Source organism: Coffea arabica, chromosome 6c, assembly GCF_036785885.1.
Source record: "Coffea arabica cultivar ET-39 chromosome 6c, Coffea Arabica ET-39 HiFi, whole genome shotgun sequence".
NCBI classification, from domain to species: domain Eukaryota; kingdom Viridiplantae; phylum Streptophyta; class Magnoliopsida; order Gentianales; family Rubiaceae; genus Coffea; species Coffea arabica.
Window position 1 is genome coordinate 33,191,291 of NC_092320.1, and position 21,383 is coordinate 33,212,673.

At 36.2% G+C, this 21,383-nt stretch overlaps 1 protein-coding gene across 1 annotated transcript; it reads left to right on the plus strand.

Annotated features, from left to right (window-relative positions):
- The first annotated feature begins 3,512 nt into the window (after positions 1 to 3,512).
- Positions 3,513 to 8,374, plus strand: LOC113693495 (uncharacterized). The gene is made up of 3 exons (XM_027212027.2): positions 3,513 to 3,665; positions 3,777 to 4,376; positions 8,089 to 8,374. Exons 1-3 carry the CDS (start codon positions 3,581 to 3,583, stop codon positions 8,118 to 8,120), a joined length of 717 nt encoding a protein of 238 aa, XP_027067828.2. The 5' UTR covers positions 3,513 to 3,580; the 3' UTR covers positions 8,121 to 8,374.
- Positions 8,375 to 21,383: the final 13,009 nt, after the last annotated feature.

The following is a 21,383-nucleotide window of genomic DNA, read 5'->3' on the forward strand; positions in this document are numbered from 1 at the left end:
CTTTCATAGATTCCAACAGATTAAAGACGGTAGGAGACGAAAAAGGTACTGGAGATATGGATTCCGAGCAGGCTGCAGCCACCAGCTAACCACCTTATGTCATATCATAGAAGACGATCCAAACCCACCAATCACCTCTTCAAAGTACCCCCAAATGCTCCTTGCCACCTCCCCAGTGCAGAAGATGTGATCAATAGTCTCTGGACATGGATGTAGACAGCAAAAGCCGAGCAGTCGGCTACCTATCAATCTTAACATGAAGAATGAAATCTTGAGCGGCACTCCCTGAAGCCAGAGCCTCGAGTAGAGCCAAGAGCTGTTGCCACCTCCTCGAGCAATCTGATAGGCTGATGCTAATAAGAAATCACCTGACATACTTGGAGCCCAATCCATGGTGTCCGCTTGATCTAGAGAAGGCGGAGCAACTTCCAAAACCTGCCCCACGCATCTACTAGGTAGCACTGCGCACAACCGCTGAACGTCCCAGTCACCCTAGCCAACAAAATCTGAGACTACATATTCTTGAAAATTATCCACTTGCCGACATAAAGGGCCTGTCCCCAACCAATTATCATACCAGAAACTAATAGCGCCCCTAGCCAAAACCCACCTGATATGCTACTCAGTCATCCCTTGGATAGCCACCATTCGCCTCGAAGTCCACGAATCACCGGGAGAAGTATCAACAAAACAAGGATGAAGATTGGGGCAGTATTTGCAATGCTAAACTCAGCCCACAAAGACTGCCGCAGTCGAAACCGCCACCATAGTCTCATCAAGAAGGCATCAAACACACGCGTTAAGGATCTCAACCCCGCACCCCCCTATCATATGATTGACCCAACTGGTCCCATTTTATCCAATGAAAGCGCGGCCCAGTCTCTGAGGAACTCCATAGAAAATCAGCAAAGATTTTATCCAATGTGCAAAAGATCGATTTAGGAGGAGTATTAATATGTAAGAAAGTAAAAATATATGCTTGCTATATTTGTTAAAATTCAACAATTCTACATACTTCATGAATTTTGATATTTCACTAATATTTATTATTTTTATTGTTAATCATCTAGCCAATGGAGTTGATTAAACTATGGTGAAAAAGTTTACAGAAAATATAAATGCTCGCTTTTGTATGCCTTTGCATTTTATAATATTATTTGATAGTTATGTATTTCTTTTATTATATTGAATTGTACACTATTACTTCTTTCGTGCATTGGGATTTTTATTGTGTTATCGCCTGCGTGGGATTCTTACTGTGCAATTATATAAGATATAATAGTTTTAATCTTATTTTTTAGACTTTGCCATTGCATAAAATAGGAATAGAAGGTGCTCTTGATGCAAATAATGTAATGTTATAGGTCCATGGTTATAGCAGCGTCACTTTATTTAAATAATTAGTGAATATATATATATATATATATATATGATAATGTAGATATTTAGCAAATCTAATTTGATAATTGTGCTTATTATGATATTTTATATTATTAGTAATTTTTAAAAAAAATTTAGAAACTTTATGTACCGAAATATATGTACCAACCGATATCCGACCAATGTGCCTTGACTACGACATCGAATGACTTTAATCGGATAAGCTTAGCACAAGACTTCACACAGGCACTAGATTCGTAGATTATTTTAAAGTCGCCTGACTGCAACAAGGGTTTTGGGTTACTTGAAGGTATTCCCTCCTCTCTACATTAGCCCGTGATTACTTGTGTATAATATTATTTTTCCTCTCTATTTATGTAACACTGCCTTGCCCTTTTAGAGTTAACCTTGCACTACTACTTTCTTACTCTCTTGCCTTAGCTAATTAACTAAAAAGTTTACTAAATTCGACAACATCTATTAGGGGAAAATGCTTTTTTCATCGCCGTTGTTTAGGGGTTGAACCAATTTAGTCTCCATTACTTCAGCAAACACACATTTCATCTCTTAAATTTTGATTTTCTGACCAATAGGGCAATTGATATTAAATCACTCATCGACAGAAATTGATGTTTAATCACTTAATTTAATCGGAATAAAATACATCAATGGTACGCACCATTTGTGAAAAGACTTGACCATGCGGGAGAAAAAAATTATCAGATTGGCCCCATTTCGCCATCCCTATGATTCTATATACCCAATTATTCGACACATCTATCTACATTATTCTTAAATTTTGATTATTTTTTTGAAGAATTTTGAGTGTTTAATGAATTTTGTCTCTTTCAAGTGTTTTCATTAATAATGTGTGCCTATCACATATTTTATTTTATCCAAATTGAGTGCTTAATGTCAATTTTAGAACAAATTGAATAATTAAACATCAATTATTCCCAATTGATCAAAAATCGAAACTTAAAGGACGAAATGGTGTTTGTATTGAAACAATGTCAGACCAAATTGATCCACCCCAAACAATGAGGATGACAAATGCATTTTTCCCATTTGTAATAAGTGTAACAGGCTCTCTGATCAATTTACTTTGGAACATTAAGGTGGATTGCTCATGACAAAAGCAACTCTGTTCCTTCTAAATCAAAAGTCATAGATTCTGTTGATTAGTACCTGTAATTATTTTCAGCCTGTAATTTGATGGCAGTAAGGTGCGTGTCATCCTTTTTAAATATTTTTCTGGCAAATAAAATTTTGGGGTGGGAACCATTGGCATTGCCCCAAAAAAAATATTCTCAACAGGGCTTTACCCTTTTGTATTGTCAGATACACAACTAGTTGGTCCAGATCGATTCCTACATGGAGAGTGTTTCATAAGATAATTCATTCATAAAAAGATAGTTGCCAATGGGAGAGGAGCGAGCCAAGGCGAGGTTGGGTTAAAAGCTTCAGGTTCGCTCTTTTTTTTTTTTCCCTCTCTTTCGCCCTTTATTTTCCTTTCTTTCCAAGGAAGCATATATTCTACCGTTCTAAAACCAATCCAAATGGGAAGAAAAAGGACTAGATCTATTTTTTGGACCTCTCCGATTGCAAGATTTTAATTTGAGGGAAAATGGACGTATCCTTGGGTCCTCCAGTTAATAAACGCGCCCCAGTTTTCGATTATTTATTGCAAAGGACATGTGTGTTGATTTTTCTGTAAAATGTGTTGCTAGATATATACAATAAAAAAATAGTTTGGCCAATGAGTGTTCAACAGGCACCTCTTAAATTTGTTAAAAAAAGTGTAATTAATTTAGAAATGTATTTAATGTAGGTGGTGTAATAATTGTGATTGCGTGTATCCTAATCATAAGCGAGCTATAAAATAAGTGCTATTACTTGCCTGAAGAATCTTTAAAAATATGTATATTCATTATAGATAATCCTAAAATTATTCCCATTTCATGTATTATAAATTTTCTTATCCCATTGTTCAGTATACCGATAACTTACAAACTGATTCCCTTACGTACGTTCCTTTTGCAATTCCATCTATTAATTCACTTTAGATTTACAATCTGTTCTTCTTTAACAGCACATTACACCGAAGCCTCCTCCTTTCTCCAGACTAATAATAGCCAAAGCAGAAATCCCCATAATAAGAATAAGAAGTACATACTGTACATATTAGTTTCAATTCACGATGAAGGCAATGACCGTATTGGCAACGCAAATTCGCTTCCTTAGCATTTTCGTAGTCTGCACTTGCTGCTCTCTGAGTCAATCTGGTATTTATATTTTATGAGTCTGATTGACCTGTTCATATCCCATTAATATCTATGCTTGCTTCGTTGGTTCATGATTTTTGTATTTTTCTTACTCAGTTGTTGCATTTGCAGGAAGCATACCACAAATTTCTGAGTCCAAGAACTCACAAGTACCAGCACGTCCACTCGTTGATTTAATGCTGAAAAAAGCAAAGAGACAAAGGGGTAATATTTTTCTTCAGGATAGCACTTTAACTGTACAACCAAATGACAATTTTCCTCCCTATTGTACATTATCTCCCTTGATCCCAAAATCTCCAATTTCAACTGCTCCAACCCCCGGAATTTATACACCACTGTCCCTGCCTTCGCCAATGTATTATGCACCACCTTTCACCATGCAAAGTCCTCCTCCAACTGCAAGCACACCTAGAATAGTCCCAACTCCACCATGCGCCCCCCCATCACTACCCACGCCACAGCGACCACAGTTTTCAGTCTGGTGTGTTGCCAAGCCCACTGTACCTCCTACGCCACTTCAGGTGGCACTTGATTATGCCTGCGGTTCAGGTGCTGATTGTGAGCCCATAAAACGCAATGGATTGTGCTATCTGCCTGACACAGTGATCGCTCATGCTTCCTATGCTTTTAACAGTTACTGGCAGAAGACTAAGCTGGCTGGTGGAACTTGTGATTTTGGAGGGACAGCCATGCTTGTCAGCGTTGATCCCAGTAAGACAAATGTCATCTGTGATTAAATCTTTTCAGAAACATTTTGCCAAATTGCATTTTGAAAGTTCCAAACAAATGGAGGAATTTAATTGCCCCACGATTAACTTGACAATTACTAGCTATATGAACGTAGGTAATTTAATTTTTTAGTAACTAGAAGTAGGTAAAATCCTAGCGTCGAAATAGGCAAATTAGGTTCAAATGCGAACTCAAGAAGGTTTTCTATTTATATGCTACAATGAGCAATTTCGACATTTTCTTAAGGTGCACTGCTTACTGATTGGCTTTCAGCAAATGCCGGTTAACCATATTAGCACCGAACACCCATAGATGTACATGTCTACATTTATTATTTTCTTTAATTTCGAAAATTTTCCTGTTTATATTTACATTTCTAAAGTGTTATTACACGTTTTTTAGCACCTAATACTTATAAATGTATATGTCTAGATTTATTATTTCCTTAAATTTCTAAATTTTCCCTATTTAGGTTTACATTTCTAAAGTGGTGTTACTTGAAAAAGCTGGTACTCAATAAACACAAGCAAACGAAACTCATACTAAACACCCTACTACGGTGCACCATATAATTCGTACATGTCCCGCCCAACTCCATAATTCGTGGGCGTCAGAATCCCCTTAGAAATTGTACTTAAGTTCTTGCTACAATAGTAAGATTAAAGGTTGTCAGAACCGATTTGTGTGGGTCCAGCTAGTAGGCTTATAATAAAGCAATGGCTAAAGTATAGTGGAAGCACCTAAATTTGTCAAAAGGTTCTATATTATTAAGGAAGTCTTTATCTAGTTACTAACGTGGAAAGTTTAACAATTTGAGATTCTGGATTCAAATCACCTTTTTTCCCTCTCATTTCTTAAACCTCACACTTTTCCTACTTACAAAAATGTGAAAAGGTTTTATATAATTCTTTGAAAAAAATGAGGCTTATTTTACGCTCATTAAATTAATTTTGGCTAAAATTCCAAAAATATCACTCAAAATTTGGTCATACATCATTTTTTGTCTTTCATTTATCACCTCGAGAATATCCTAGTAGTATCTTTATGATAAATATAAGACCATAAATTTAGAGGATGCTACCCCTCGCGGGTATTCTTGCACATTATTGCGCGATTGCCCGATAGTGTTTATAGAAGAAGTTTCTTGGTGAAGTACCACAATCGTGATGATATCTACTGTATCTTCTGTTAATATCTTAATAGTTAGGCTCATGGTTTTACGATTAGTAAAATGTCCTAAGCTATATAAAATCTCAAAGATAGGTTGTGGAGAATATCATTAGTTTATAGCGTTTATTTTCGTACAGTGGGTACTTAAATTGGAATTTTAGTGAAGTCAGTGGCAGAATCAAAGTGGAGGCATTAGGGGCGTGGGCCCCAATGTCCCGCAAAACTGTACCAGTATACCTTGTGTTTTAAAAAATTTTCAGCTCTGTTCCCACTAAATTTCAACAGTGGATATAATATAGGACTAATTTATGATTAGATGGAATTGGAATGCTGACCAATCCAAAATCAAAAGCTTTTTTTTTTCTAACCATTTAGTTTACTTGGAAGTATTTATAATTTACTAATCATTACTCAAATGACTTGTCCGGACTTTTTCTAGTGATTAAAAAAATACATTATGTTAAAGGTCTGCTCAATTAGAAATAAAGCAATTGTGATCTTTTTCAATACAACATGGGAAAAATTTAAAATTTGTATCCTTCTTATGACTAGTAATACAATAGGTCAATTTGCAATTTCAAAATGTTTAGTATGCATTTTTTAAAGCTTTTTATATAAATTTATTATTTTATTTGCAAATTATGTTGGGTTGCATTAATCATGACATACATGTATCGATTTTGTATGTAAATATTATCGTGTCTTTAAAAAAAATTATCAATATATATTAATATTATTTTTGCGCCCCACTGAAAATTATTTCTAGTTCGGCCAATAAGTGAAGCCACAGATTAAGAACCTACTGCTTTTGTCAAGGAACTTTAACAGGATAGTGACCTATGGAATTGTAACGGTGAAATGAACAGATTAAAGAATCAACTAACTTAACAAAATTCACAATAATTTGTTTTCCATTATCATAACCAAAATTGTGTATTGTGTACACACAATAGACCAAATATATCGTGAATGCAAATAATTTTTCCTTCGAGTTACAACATGCCCCGTTGTCGTTACTTATAATTTTGGTACTGAGTGCATGGAAGGACAGAATTTTACGCAGCTTCCATCATATACCTTCCCAAAAATGCACCTAAAAACATATAAAATGCACATAAAATAGAACTTCCTCCATAACGGGCTTTTAGATCATCCTAGACGGTCTGCACTGAATTATAGGTGACAAACAAACACATTTAACTAATTTTATTCATACCTACTTATGAATAGATGGATATGAGTATTTTAACCTTTTGTATATGTGTAAAAATGAGTTATCCAATAATACCCATTTAATAAATGGTATGAAATGGATATTACTGGCTAATCCATCAAATCTAATTAAGCTATTTAGAATTGTCTTCCCCCAATCCTCCTCTCTTCCCCCACCTATTTTTTTTTTCAGATTCTTCATTTTATCATGATGTTAACTACTTTTACTTCATATTATTATCATTATTATTATTTGTTGGTTTTATCTTATCATTTTATTTTTTCTTAGTTTGTTATCTTGCTCATTTTTCAGCATTACCAATTTATGACAAGTTTTATCCTTTTTTCCTACCTTTCAAAATGAAATTCTAAATTTACACGAAAAAAATGCTAGGGATTCAAAATTTTGGATTAAGTTTTTATATTAACTTTTATAGTACTTAGTTCAAATGTTTATATTTTTATTCTTTCAAAAAAAAAATTTGTGACATAGAGTACGGATGGAAAAAAATTGGTAATTAGACTCATTGAGCATTATAAGTAAATATTTAAAACTAATAATGGATGCAAAGCGTGGTGTAAATTGATGACTTAGTATATGCAAAAATAAATTTAAATGAGTTTACAAAAAATTAAAATAAATGGATTATAAATAGGTAATTGGGTTACCCAATTTATTTTTTAACTTACCAATTTATACCCATCTAATTAAATAGATATAAATGGGCTGACTCACTTACACTCATTACCTATTTTAACCAACATAAACCTACCCAAGTCACCCATTTTGACACCTCTACATTGAACCAATCAAGTATAGCTGCATATAGATTGTCTTCTACTTTAGAATCTCTCTCTATCTTAAAATTTTACCTTTCATTATATTTTTTTATACTATATTACGTAGAGAATAACTTAACCATGAGAAGGATCAAATAACTCTTGGGAAATAGATAAATATTTATATAAATAATCTTAATTGTCTAACAATGAGCGACTACGAGGCATCTTTCTTTTGAACTGTTTTGGGGACAGGTGTAGGCGTAATTGTATAACCAATCAATTGCTTAGAGTTGCTGTATTTCTTGCAAAAATTATTTTGCACTAAAAAACATTGATGCGCTCGTATAAATATAATAATTGATAGATCGGCAGCAAAGATGACCATAGCCAGCCGATTTCCCTATTTTCGGACTCATTTTCCCCTAGGCTTCTCACGCACTTACTTTTTAGCATAATACACATAATTTATCTTTGGTTGTTTATCCTTTAACCGGCAACTATGAAACTCTCACACAAATTTGTCTGGCAGGTTACGATGAGTGCCAGTTCATCTACTCCTGAGGAATGGAAGGACCTTAGGATTTGGAAGTGGATGGATAACCTGAATACCTGTCTCTTGTATAAATTTGAGCCCGGAAAAAAGGGAAAATGAATGAATTGATGGTGTCTTATTCTGTGTAATTTGATTTTTTGTTTCTATTATGAATTTAGTAGAACTACGTCAAATCATAGTAAGTGATGACAATGGAATGTTCTCTTCTTTGTGGGTCTCAGACTTCGAAGTAGCATACGAAATTAGAATGAAGTTTGCTCAATTATCTTATTTAAAAGAACATACATTTACTTATACTTTCTTACTAGTACTCTGAACTTTACATCAAAAATAAAATTAATAATATATTTTTATATAATATTATAAAAAAAGCAAAAGCTTAAAAGTTCAAATAATTTCATTTTATTATAAATTTTCGTTAACATGTACTATTTTTGTCAAATAAAAACATGAACTATAATGAGGCAGTTGATTGAATATGTTTTAGGTGTAATCTATGATACCTCAACATTTGAGCTATCAAACAATCTGTTGCAGTGGGCAAAAAACTTGGCTGAAATTGTGAATCATTATTGAATTGTGATTTTGATGGATTTTGATTCCTACAATAAAAGTAGAAATGTTTTTCTTTAAAAGTGATGAATGGATCAGACGTAAATGTAACAAAAAGTTTTTTGGAGGTCAGAACATTTTTCACACCGATCAACCCTTAATACGAATGCTATTGTTGATAGATGTGCCAAATTTATTTTTTTTTTTGAATTTATTGGAGTTCAAATCACAAATAATAATGCACAATCTTTGTATGGATTAATGTATTTCTGCACCAATGTATTACAATTGTCCTGTACATTAAAGATACATAAAAAGTGTAAGTCATCAATTAACTTCTATCATATACAACATAGGCAATAAACACAATTGATATAAATAATTTATACCTTCTTTTGCAATCTCTAAGATACGATACAAGACAGTAAAATATGAACTCAGTATGCTTGTCTTGAAGATTGATATTTAATTTGTTTTTACTACCCAATGGAAACCCTAAGCTGGAATTTATGCTAACCAACCAGAAATTTCTTTTGGCAAAGTAAACTATCACCTAAACACAAGATTTTCCATACATCAAAGCTAGGAAATCATGGCCAACCATTACACATCACATGAGGGCAGAAAATTCTCTAAGAAAACTGAAAATTCCTCAATCATTACTTCAAATCACAATATTCCTCATAAAACTGCATATTTCTCATTTCCAAACCACTAATATGCAATTACTAGAAGTAAAGAAGGATTTTCTTGACAATATACCTTATGACCACAAGGAAAAATGGTAGCTTAGACCTTTCTCCTCCAAAATAACTCCACCAAAGCCTTTAAGTTTCCTTATAGTGATCACTTGTATGGAGTAGTTTGTGATTTGGTTGGTTAAAACTCAAGATTGAAGCTAGAAAGTGAAGTAAAAAATGAAATTTTTTTCTCTCTTATTTTGCTCCTCAAACAGCCTGCCAAGACCAAGAAAAATGGGAGAAAAATTGGGTCAAAATTGGTTTTAGTAAAGGTGAGAAGGTCTTGATCAAATCCAACCTCCAACCGGTTTGCAACACGTGGCACCTTAGATGTTTTAAACTTATCTTCTCACTCCTAATGGTTAATCTATTTAACTAACCTCTAATCATCTCCTAGCACCATATAAAATAATAACACTTAGCACAAAATCACTTAGTCACCAAAATTTTATCGCACTAGCGGGTCCCAAGTCTATAATGCACTTCCATTTTAACATACACTAACTTATGCTAGGAAAATTATGACAGCCCCACCTCTCCCTAGGGTGAACCCTAGGGTATCAGCGGACTGCCTGTCCAGTTCTCGCCGGGGCTCAGTCGATCAAAGAACTAGCAACTCAAAATAACTGGGGAAAAATAACTTCAAATTAAATCGTACAACCCTAATAACACATAACCGTCAATCAACTTTCCAAACTTAATACGGCAAGCTAAGAGTCACACTTACCATTCCATACTACAAATTATATAACATGAGTCAAACTTATACATTCAAGCTTACAAAAGTAAAAGGTAAAGTCATCTTAACAAAAGGTTACAAGTTCAAGCAAAACAAAGCTAAGAAAGCTCTCGACCGTTAGTCCATCCCCGATCTGTTAAGGAAAACAAAGGGAGTGGGGTGAGCTAAAGCTCAGTGAGGTTCCAAGTAAAGCAAGTAAACACATAGCCAAATTAAGGCATAAAATAATCAAATAAATACCGTATGATACAATAACAAGTAACCACAGTTCAATTCAAGGATATGGGTGGCTTTCAAAAGCCAAAATCCCCTTGAGCTTGATCATAAATGTCTCCGTTGACTCTCCGTCGACACTTGTATACACAGAATATCCAGTCTGTAGAACACCACTTTCACCTCCTCTGTCCACCAATCAACTCCCCACCGGACCCGCACTCCATAAACAGTAGTTAGGTAATACTCGAGTATACCGATTTCAGTGTACAGTAAACAGTCCTCAAGGTTTATCGGCCTTCTCGACCAAGCCCTTGCTGCCTCGATAGAACCGACTCACCTATGAGGTTGGGTACCCAAACAGTGGTAGTAGTTGATGGGATATCACCCAAACAACTCAAGTACAGTCACATATAGAGAATTCACATTTCACAATAGCAGTATATAGAGCCTCAATGGAAGTGAAGGAGGACGAGTGCGATAAAGTACACACTCGCCTCCATTTTTATCAAATTAGGGTTTGGCTCAAACAGTCGTAAATCAAGTATTCAGATATTTCACATAAGCAGGTAGCAGGTAGTGGAACACTCACCTGTCAAGCAAAAGTAGCGATCGATGTCAAACGTCTCAGTTACGATCACCTTTGTTTCCCAAACCTAGGGTAACGAGTGAAATCGTTAACAATTAGATTCATGCCCCACTAGGTTAGGCTCATTAAGAGACCAAGTGAGTAGTCTAAGCTACTTAATCCGTCATGCAAACAAGGTCCAAACCATGGTAAAAGTTCATGAGAAAACAAGTTTAGTAGATGCATGAAAGTTCGGCAAAGGAAAAGTTCCAATTGGGCCTAAGGGTTTCTCCTCGGATTGCACAGTCTTGCCCTGGCAGTCTTAGGAAAACGGTCATAAATCACTGTAGAAAAGTCAAAATTAGGTTCCGTCAGTGGCGTTGGAAACTAGACTCGAAGGGCTTTCCAACAGTACCAAGCTCACACCGTGGTTCATCTCCTATCAATAACTGTAACTCAGAAAAGGTGGCTGTTTTTCCAACCCTAGATCAGCGTTAACCGTAAGCCAAACTACTCTAGTTCTAGGGGCTAACTTCATTAGTTTTGATCCAAATTCACCCAATTCACTCCTCAAGTGATCATATACAAGGATTCAAGTCACCTAGAATCAATGGAATTCACAACAAAACATACAACATGATTTAAGGCAGCCAAAATGATCTCATAACTACAAGAATCCCAAAACAGTCTACTAATGGTTCAAAAGCACCACTTTACTTGCTTCAATTCCATTCCAACTTACTCATAAGCTTAACCAACAGTTAACCTAGTTTATTAGGCTTGATTAGGGCATAATTTAACAACAAAATTGAGGGAAAACCCCTCCTACAAGAACCGGCCAGCAAGAACAAAAGTAACCAGCCCACACTTTTCAACATTTGTTCAACCTTCATCCTTACATGTTTTCCACTCAAATCATCATATCAAGTGGTAGATCTAGCTCAAAAGAGGGTTAAAACATAATAACACCTTACAAACAAACATGAGTAAGATTCAAACATTTCATCAAACACTTGGTGTGCATACTAAGAAACTTAACTACTACTTGTTTAATTCAAGAAACTAACTGCACATCTCAACCAAACAACTTGTATTTTTTCCATTAATACTTCAAGTGCATGATCTATCATCAAAAGCCAAAATTTAAAGAACATATACCTCTTTTGTGGTGAGCTTGAACCACCCAAAATCAATCCACCAAAGTAAGTCTTCAAGCTTGAATAAAGCACTTAGAGTTGAAGGAACACTCTTACTAACTCAAATCTTTCTCTTTTAATTGTTGTTCTTGATTTGCTAGGGTAAGAAAGCAAGGTTATGGAGCTCACTCTCTCTCTCTCTTGAGGCTAAGAAGTTCGGCCATCACAAGAGAAAAAAAAGGCTTTGGCTAGTTTAAATAATCTTCTAATCTTGGGTCCAACAAGATACTTGGCTAGGGTTTTGCCACTTGGCCACTTTCTTCTCCAATTCCTTCTTAATCTTTGACTAATGGTGTCTTACCCTTTCCAAATGTACCAATACTTAACTAGCACCTATAATCCTACATGTAAGGTCTCTACCACTAATATAAAGACACTTGGTAAAATGCAAGTGGTGTATTAATTAAAATCAACTCAAGAAAAATGTTTTACTTCAAGTAAAAAGGAATAAAGTGTAATGCACAAAAATTATTGTAACACCTAGAAAAGCTAATGTAAGGACATATAATATATGATTTAAATCCTAGAATAAGGCAATTAATTTGGGGAAATTGTGCTTTAAAAATGAGGGTTCTCACAAAAATGATTTAAAACTGTATTTACTTATAAAAATGCATAGAAACTTTAATATTTTAAAGACAAGTATAAAAATGTAGGCAAAAATAAAATAATGCCTAGAAAATGTGAAAATTTTCAGGTTCTCACATGTCTTTGGTTAAAATCCAATCATGCGAGTGTCTTTGGTTTAAATATGCTTTTGTAAATAGTTTTCAATCAAATGGCTTTTGAAGACACGTCTTGTTTAACAAGTAACATGTTATTAAGTTTGGTCTTTATCTTGAAATTTAATAAAATGTACAGTTTTATATATACTGTGTTACTTACGCATTATTTTCAGATGGCCAAGAATAAAATCCTCTGACCCTTTGGATATCACTGTTCTGAAATTTGATGGTAGCAATTTCGATATCTCACGAATGTGAATTTGAATTTCAAAATGAAAGGAGTAATGAGGAGACATTCGAAAATATTTCAAAGAGGCCCGAATGGTATAAAGAGAAACTCAAGCCGAATTGAGGTCAAGATTACGGAAATAGAAATCAATGGTTACTTGATAAAAACAGCTAAATATAGTCTGTCATGGTCAATAGGATTGGCCGTGTTTACCATAAAAGGGTCAAATTATGGCTATTCAGGTAGCTTCTGTCGGTGTAAGATGAGGCCAAAAGAGGAAGTTCGCCCCAAATTGGCAAGATTCTTTTATTGTCAAAAGGTATTGCCTGGTGGTGCACTCGTTCTCACAGAAGTGAAATGGACAAATTTTTTCCTCAGCCGGTCAATTCAGATATGCGTAAGAAATTCTCCTTATAATAAATGAAGTTTGCTTTCAGGGTTAATGCAGAGAATGGAATGAAAGTTAGACCTTTTTCCTTTCCAATTAAACATTCAATCCCTAATTATTCCTTTTGAACCTTCAGAATAAATTATTTCATTTGGCAACCCTTGAGGATCGCAAACCCCACACTAGGGCAAGTTTGAGTTGAAAAGAAAAGTTTCAAGAGGTGAAAAATAATAGAAGAAGGAAAAGAATAAACAAAAGAAAACCTCAGTTAAAAATAGACAAGGCAAATTTTGAAAATTTCAAAAGATGGATGAACAAAAAGGAGAAAAGAGAAAATGAAAAAGAGAGAACCTCAGTTAAAAAATAAGCTGGGGCAAATTGTGAACATTTCAAAAGATGAATGGAATGATGAAAAAAAAGGAAAGAAAATGAAAAAAGAACCTCAGTTGAGAATAAACTGTGCCAATTTTAGTAGGGTTAATATGAAGATGCGACCTCAGATGATCTAACCACTTTTGAAATCCGCTTTCAAGCCTTAACTTTTTCTTAACATCTCACCTGACCACATTACAGAAAACTGAAAATCCTGACTTCCGTTCTTTGCATCACCTCTTTTAGGAAATTTTCTAAATCATATGACAAATGATGTCAATACATCTTCATCAATTTTGCAAGGGAAGGATTGTCGCACTGATGCCATCATTTCTTAAAACACATTTCTGAGTTGATAAAGGCTATCGGGAGGATTGGTTCATTAGTGAAAATCTAAAAGGATACCTTTGAAAGAAAAAAGAAAGAAAAAATGAAAAAAAAAGAAAGAAAAATGAGAAATGAGAAAAAAAAGAAAATGAAAAGAATAAAAAAGGGTGGGGGCAACCTTAGTGAAAACCCGAAAGGGCGCTAAGGTAGGGTTTATAAGGAGAAAGTGAGCTTGGAATGGAATGGCTAGAGACTCAGTTCATTAGAATCTCTCTTCATATTGTGGTTCTATTGCCAAGCATTGAACTCCAGAGGAGTGATATCCAAAGGGTCAAATGTGGCATTTTGTTCGAGAATCAAAGTGTTTTGGTTCATCACACGTAAAATTTTAAGTTTACAGGTTCATTTTTCTTAAATTAATTTTCTTTCAAAATGAATGATTGTTTCCAAATTATGGAGATTTTCACAATTGTTGTGTAAATAGAATATTCTTTCATTTGTTTCATGGTCTCATTTATCTTTTTGGATTTATCCAATGGCAATCCCTGTGATTTATTGGAATTACCTGGATATCAAGTATCTTATTAGCATTAGAAGTCAAGAAGATGTGATGTAATTCGAGGAGCGAAATTGGATCAAGAATTTATCAAACAGCAACCCCTATGATTGGCTGGATACCAAGGGTCTTGGTAGTATTGAAAGTTGAGGAAACTTGACACAGTTCACAGAGTACAGTTAAGTTTTCGCTACATTGAGGAAAAACGCCCAAGTACTCATGTTTACACATTTCTTGAAAGCAAGATTGATCGGATAGTGGTGGCATTATCTATCATTATGATTATTTCTATTTTTTGTAGGTCCAATGGTCCAATAGCAACACACTGGGGCAAATTTTATATGATTGTGGAATGTCACCCAAGAATTGAAGGGTTCGGACCGAGGAAGAGGTGAATCGAATTTTTAAGGAGGAGCAACCATGCCATAATGCAAAATTGAAGGATCGGAACACAATAATTGATCAAAACTGGGGCAAATTATTTTTGAAAAGATTCTTCCAAAAAAAAAGTCAAAAACCAAATCAAACTTAATTTCTTGTTGGCGAAGTCTCAGAATCCACCGCGCACCCTTCTATCTCCCCTTCTTGACAAATTTAAAATCAAATTTAATTTTTTGTTGGTAAAGTCTCAGCGTCCGCCGCACACCCTTCTATCCCCCCTTTTTGGCAAGATCAAATTTAATGTTTAATTTAATTTCCTGTTGGTGAAGTTTTAGCGTCCGCCGCGCACCCTTCTATCCCTCCTTCTTGGCAAGATCAAATTTAATGTTTAATTTAATTTTCTATTGGTGAAGTCTCACCGTCCGCCGTGCACCCTTCTATCCCTCTTCTTGAAAAATCAAATTTAATTTCTTATTGGTGAAGTCTCAACGTCCGCCGCGCACCCTTCTACCCTCGTCTTGACAAAACAAATTTAATTTCTTGTTGAAGAATCTCAGCAGGCTTGGATTGTATCCCACTAACCATTTTATCAAGTTGGAATCTCAGTTGGGGTTGGAATTTTGGTAGGTTTGAGTGTGAGGCCCCAGTCCGATCGTAAGTCGATATTAGGGTTAGTTGATATTCGGTATGGAAAAAAATAGGGTTTAATGGCTAGGAAGGAAACCCTAATTCGGTTAAGTTTGGAAATCCTAGTTTACGTATTATTATTATAAGGTTCAAGCTATAATTTATATTCGGTATTCTAGTGTGTGCCTTGACGTAAGTAAATATAGGATTTGTTTTAATTACAAAGGTTTAGTAAGTTTGAATGATTAGCAAACCTCTAGTGTTGCAATATTAGAAAGTTTAAGTGGAGTTTTAGTTATCGCCCGTTTTTTTTCCGCATTTTCTTTATTAAAAAATCTCCAGGATAATTTTCATGAGTAAATATGGGTTTTAGATGATTTTCAAGTATCGGTTAGCTTTTGAGAAAATAAGAACGTATATTGGACGTGGGACCCACTAGTGCGAAAAGTTCGAAAAAATTCGACCAATTAGGTTAAATTCCGGATACTGTGTAAAATTTATCGGGTGTTAAGAGATAAGTAGAGTGTGTGAAATGATTGATGTGAGAGAGAAAAGAAAGGATTGAATTGCATTTAATGAAGTGACAAGTGTCACTATCCCATTGGTTGGACTTTGTCTCCAACTATTCACCTTTTTGACTTTTCTTACCAAGTGAATAAATATCTCAAAAATCACCAAAAATTCATTCTTTTCCTCTCCATTGTGGCCGAATCTCTTGAGCAACAAAAGGAAGAGAACTCTTCAAGATTTTGGGTTCAATCTTGCTTCAATCAACTTACTCAACCATCCAACCTTGATTCCACTCCATAAAACCTCTCTATTTGGTGTTAATAAGTGCTTTGGTAAAGTTTTTTGGAAGAGCTAAGGTGTCCAACATCTTCCCCTCTCTCTTGTTTACTTGGTAAGTGAAGCTTAAACTTCCACCTACACCTATTGATGCTTAAGATATGATTAGTAGTGATTAAAGTGCTGAAATTTCTGGTTTTATCTTGGTTTGAAGTGATTTGGTGAAGTTTTAATTTTATTGATGATTTTTCTGGTTTAATTGGATTATGGTGTTGTGGTTGTTTATGATGATTGATAATGAGGGGTTATGACTCTAGTGGATGGAAATGATTGATATTTGCAACCAATTTTGGATTTGGAATAAATTTTGGAAAGTTAGGGTTCATGAAGCTACATTCTGCCCGAATTTATTGCACCATGTTAGAGGCCGATTTGGCCTTGGCTTAAAACATGAAAGTTGTAGGTATTGATGTGATTGAGATTTCTGCAAAATTTCAGATCATTTAGATTAATGTATAATGAGTTATGACGAAATTACTGTAGCTGTTCTGCTTTGGACAGAATGCGAAAACTGCGATAGTAATTGGCCATTTTTACTGGTTTTGGTTTGGATTTTGAAGTTGGTGTCTTCTGATGAAATGTAGCAGGATGTCTTAGCTAACATATGCCTTTGGAATTTTGGCATTTGGACTTGTATAGACTAAGTTATAGTCATTACAGTTTTATGTGATTTGTAAACCTGTTTTGGTAATTCTGGATTTGTATTTTGCATATTTGACCTAGTTGTGCTAGGATTTGGATTGAGTGACCTTCTACATTGTTGTAGCCCTGTTTCATAGCTTTGAAATGGTGGGTCTTACACCCCCCATCCGATAACTGTAGTGAATTTGGTGCCATTACCGCATATTGAGGTCAAATACGGTTTGTGATTCTGGTACGTTTTTGGAAAGTTTATGGCTGGAACTTTGGCTTCACATTTGACTGAGTTACAAGCTGTTTGGGCTTCCGACCAAAACACCAAACTTATAGTCCTATATCAGGGCTTTCTAACGCCCTTGGAATTTCATGAATCGGATTTATAAAACCTGAGATATAGCCGAGCAAACAAGGCCTGCCCGTGAAAATGACCAGAAATCTGTTTTGGTCCTGATGACCAATTTCCGTTCCGAATTTGGATTGCCGACCTTCATGAAAGTTGTTCCATTTGGAATGAACTATCTAACTGCCAATTTTCACCTCTTTTGACCATGTGTAGCATAGAAAACAGTTAGCACTCAAAACTTACCATTTGTGCATTGGCCAGATTTCGTAAGTGATTGTGTTTGGTTCATTTGGGACTAAAGCCTCCAGTTTCAGTTCTGGATGTCTTCATAACAGTTGTTGTTCATCCTTTAAGCTTCGATATGACGTCTCATACGCCTTAATCCGATATTCGTAGCTCAACTTATGAGTAAACTAGAAACGAGTGTCAAATCTGCCGTTTCCGTTTCCGTCTGTCATATTTACGTGCGCGCGTGTTGTTTTGCCGTTTTGCTTGTTTTGGGCATGTTAGTGGCCGTTTGTGATAAAATCTTCTATTTCAGACAGCGGTGAGCTAGGCGGAGCCGGTGGGGCCCACTACTAGCGAACGCGCGAAGCGATTTTGCTTCCGTACTACTTTTGGTATTTTTAGTAAGTATTCAGGCCGGTTTGGTGTGTTTTCTTTGCTATGTGTTTGAGATATGTGAAAAGGGCACTTAGGCGAGGGTGTACTTTATCGCACTCGACCTAAACCCTAATTTGAATGTATAATTGTACTTGGCATATTTATATGAACCTTTTGGAACCAAAACCCTTGAGCTTGTGGCTCGGGGCGACTTTCGAATAAAGTTTGTGAAGTTTGCAAAGTTTGTGATTTTGAATAATTTTGTGAAGTTTGTGAGTTTGGGGCGAACTCTTGACCTGGTTGGATTATTCGAGCCGGTTAGGGCTTGGTCGAAGGCAGTCCAACTTAGTCTGAGGTCACCAAGTTTGTAGGTTCATTTTATGAACCAATTTTGTGAATCCGGTTCACCGAGAAGGTGACCAAGTTTGTGACCCGAGCTTATGACTCAAGCTCAAGTTTGTGATTTCGTTCGCCCGGGCAAGTTTGTGAGGTGACTGGCCAGTGAGGGTGATAAGGTGTCGGTGGGTGTACAAGTGAAGTTCTACGGACTATTATTTGCAGTCGACGGAGTGTCGGCAGGAGATCACGCATGGCACATGAGTTGGCTTTGGAGCCACTTGTATCCTTATTATGTGATGTTACTTTTCTGCTTTTGCTTTACTCTTATTGTGTAACTGTTACGTGAAATTTATGCTTTCGCCCCTGTTTACTTACTAAGCATATAGCTTACCCCATTCCTTTTGTTTTCCTTAGCAGGGGCCGACGCGGGGACTTTTGGCTCGTATACTAGTATAGTTAGATTGGCTTGTAATAGTTGAACAGTTAGGATGTTTGTTTTTGTTTTGGTGGTTTGACTCGATACTTTTGGAGAATGTAATTATAACTCTTTTGGGGTTGTATATATTGTATTTAGTGCTCTTTCGAACTTTAAGTTTTGAGTCCTGGCGCGAGCTAGGCAGGCGGCCCGCCGATACCCTTGGGTTCGCCCTTGGGAGAAGTGGGGTCGTCACATTGAGAGTATCTCACTAACCGTTTTATTGAGTTGGATTGGAAAAGATATCGGCAGGTTTGGGAGTATCCCAATTGACCGTTTTATCGTATTGGATTTGGAAATTTCGGCATTGGATTTGGAAGGACTCGGTAGGCTTGGGAGTATCCCACTAACCGTTTTATCGAATTAGAATCTCAGTTGGAGTTGAAATTTCGGTAGGTTTGAGAGTATCCCACTGACCGTTCTATGATATTGGAATTAAATTGCAGGTTTGGGTATCATCCCACTGACCAATTGAATGACAGGATTGGGTATTATCCCACTGACCAATGGAATGACAGGTTCCTCACTGACCAATGGAATGGCAGGTTTGGGTATTATTCCACTGACCAATTGAATGGCAGGTTCGGGTATTATTCCACTGACCAATTGAATGGCGGTTCGGATATTATCCACTAGCTGATGCTATGGCAGGCTCGGGTATTATCCCACTGATCAATGGTACGGTTGGTTCAGGTATTATCCCATTGACCAATGGAATGGTGGTTCAGATATTATCCACTGACCGATGCTATGGCAGGCTAGGGTATTATCCCACTAATTAATGGTACGGTTGGTTCAGGTATTATCCCACTGACCAATTGAATGGCAGGATCGGGTATTATCCCATTGACCAATGGAATGGCAGATTTGGGTTTTATCCCGCTGACCGTTCATATCACGTTGGCCTTGGGGTTTTATCTCACCAATCTCGACAGGATTGGGTTTTATCCTACTGATCGTTCATATCAATGTTGGGATCAGGTTTTATCCCACCAACTTCGGCAGGACCAGGTGTTATCCCACTGACCTTTTCATGTTTCAGTTCACGGCAGAATAATTACAGATAAGTATTTGGTATCTACGTCTTTGTCTCGAGTCTCTTCGAAACTCAGACAAAGAGGGGCAAGCTGTAGGCAGCAAAATTTCATCATTTTATTTTATTCATTTTTATTCATAATTTTTGTTCATTTTATTTTTAATTTATTTTTGTTTTTTCTTGAGGAAAATCATGTTAAAAATCGGAAAAAAAAGGAAGCAAGGCCACGCGCGCGTGGGGTTCACGCGGACCAAACATTTCATTGGTTTCGTATCAGAAACATGAAATGCGAAATACAAAGGCAGCTCAGCTCCAATCCTTTTTCCACCATTTCTTTCCTTCATTTTTCTTCACCATCGGATCATCTTAATCCCTAACCACCTGGCTTGCATCTAAGAACTAAGAAGAATCTAGATGGAAAACTAATCTAAGGGTTCGAGAGATAAGCCACAGCAATGAGATTCTGTCGGAGCCCTTGAGTTGAGGGTTTTGGGAGTCCTCAATTACTATATAAGGAAGCAAAGGGAACCAAGGATAGAAGAGAACGGGGGGTGGCGGCTAGAGTGAGAGAAAAGAGTAACAGGAGAGTAAGAGAGGGATAGCTAGAGAAAACCGAGAGAAACAAGAGAGTAAGAGGGAAAGACCAAGAGAACCAGAAAACTGAGAGGAAAAAGGCTGTGAGAGGAGATTGAGGAAGGTTACGGGTAGAAAGCAAAGCTGGAAAAGAGAGATTCTGGTGAGGGAGAAAGGAAAACAGTGGAAGATAAGCAAAAAGGGAGAGGCTTCGAGAGGAGTTTTCGGCTGAAGCCAAGAAAAGGAAACAAGGAGAGGCGGCTGCGGGAAAGAACGAGAGTGGCAGAACCAGAAAGAGAGGACTTTCAGGCTGAGCAAAGATCCTTGTTCTTCGATCATCCTAGACCTTGATTTGCCTTTCAAAAGGATAAAGGTAATATCTTTTACTTGGTCTGTTCATAGTTTTCTTGATTTGTGTCGTACTGAAGCTTCTTCCTTTACACCTATTTCTGTTTTCCTCCACGTACCTCATCTATGTGAATCTGGTAGAAGATTTGGTGAGTTTAGACTGGGGTTTTGGGGCAGAAATCTAGATATTCTGTAAGGTTGTGTCATAGTTTCGTGTTTGAGTTCAAGACCATAGGCATGATGAACGAAAAATCAGAAACAAATGGCATGCAATTTCAGCAAGTTGGTTTTCTGGTGCTGCCTTCGTGGATATCTCTGCCCTTTTGTTTGGTTCGTGTAAATTTTTTATGTTGGTTTCTTAGCAGTAACAGGTATAAGATGCATTTCCTGTTAGTTGGGACTGATTCGAACTATCGAGAAATTTCTAATTTTGTGGTGATTTTTAAAAAAATTCTA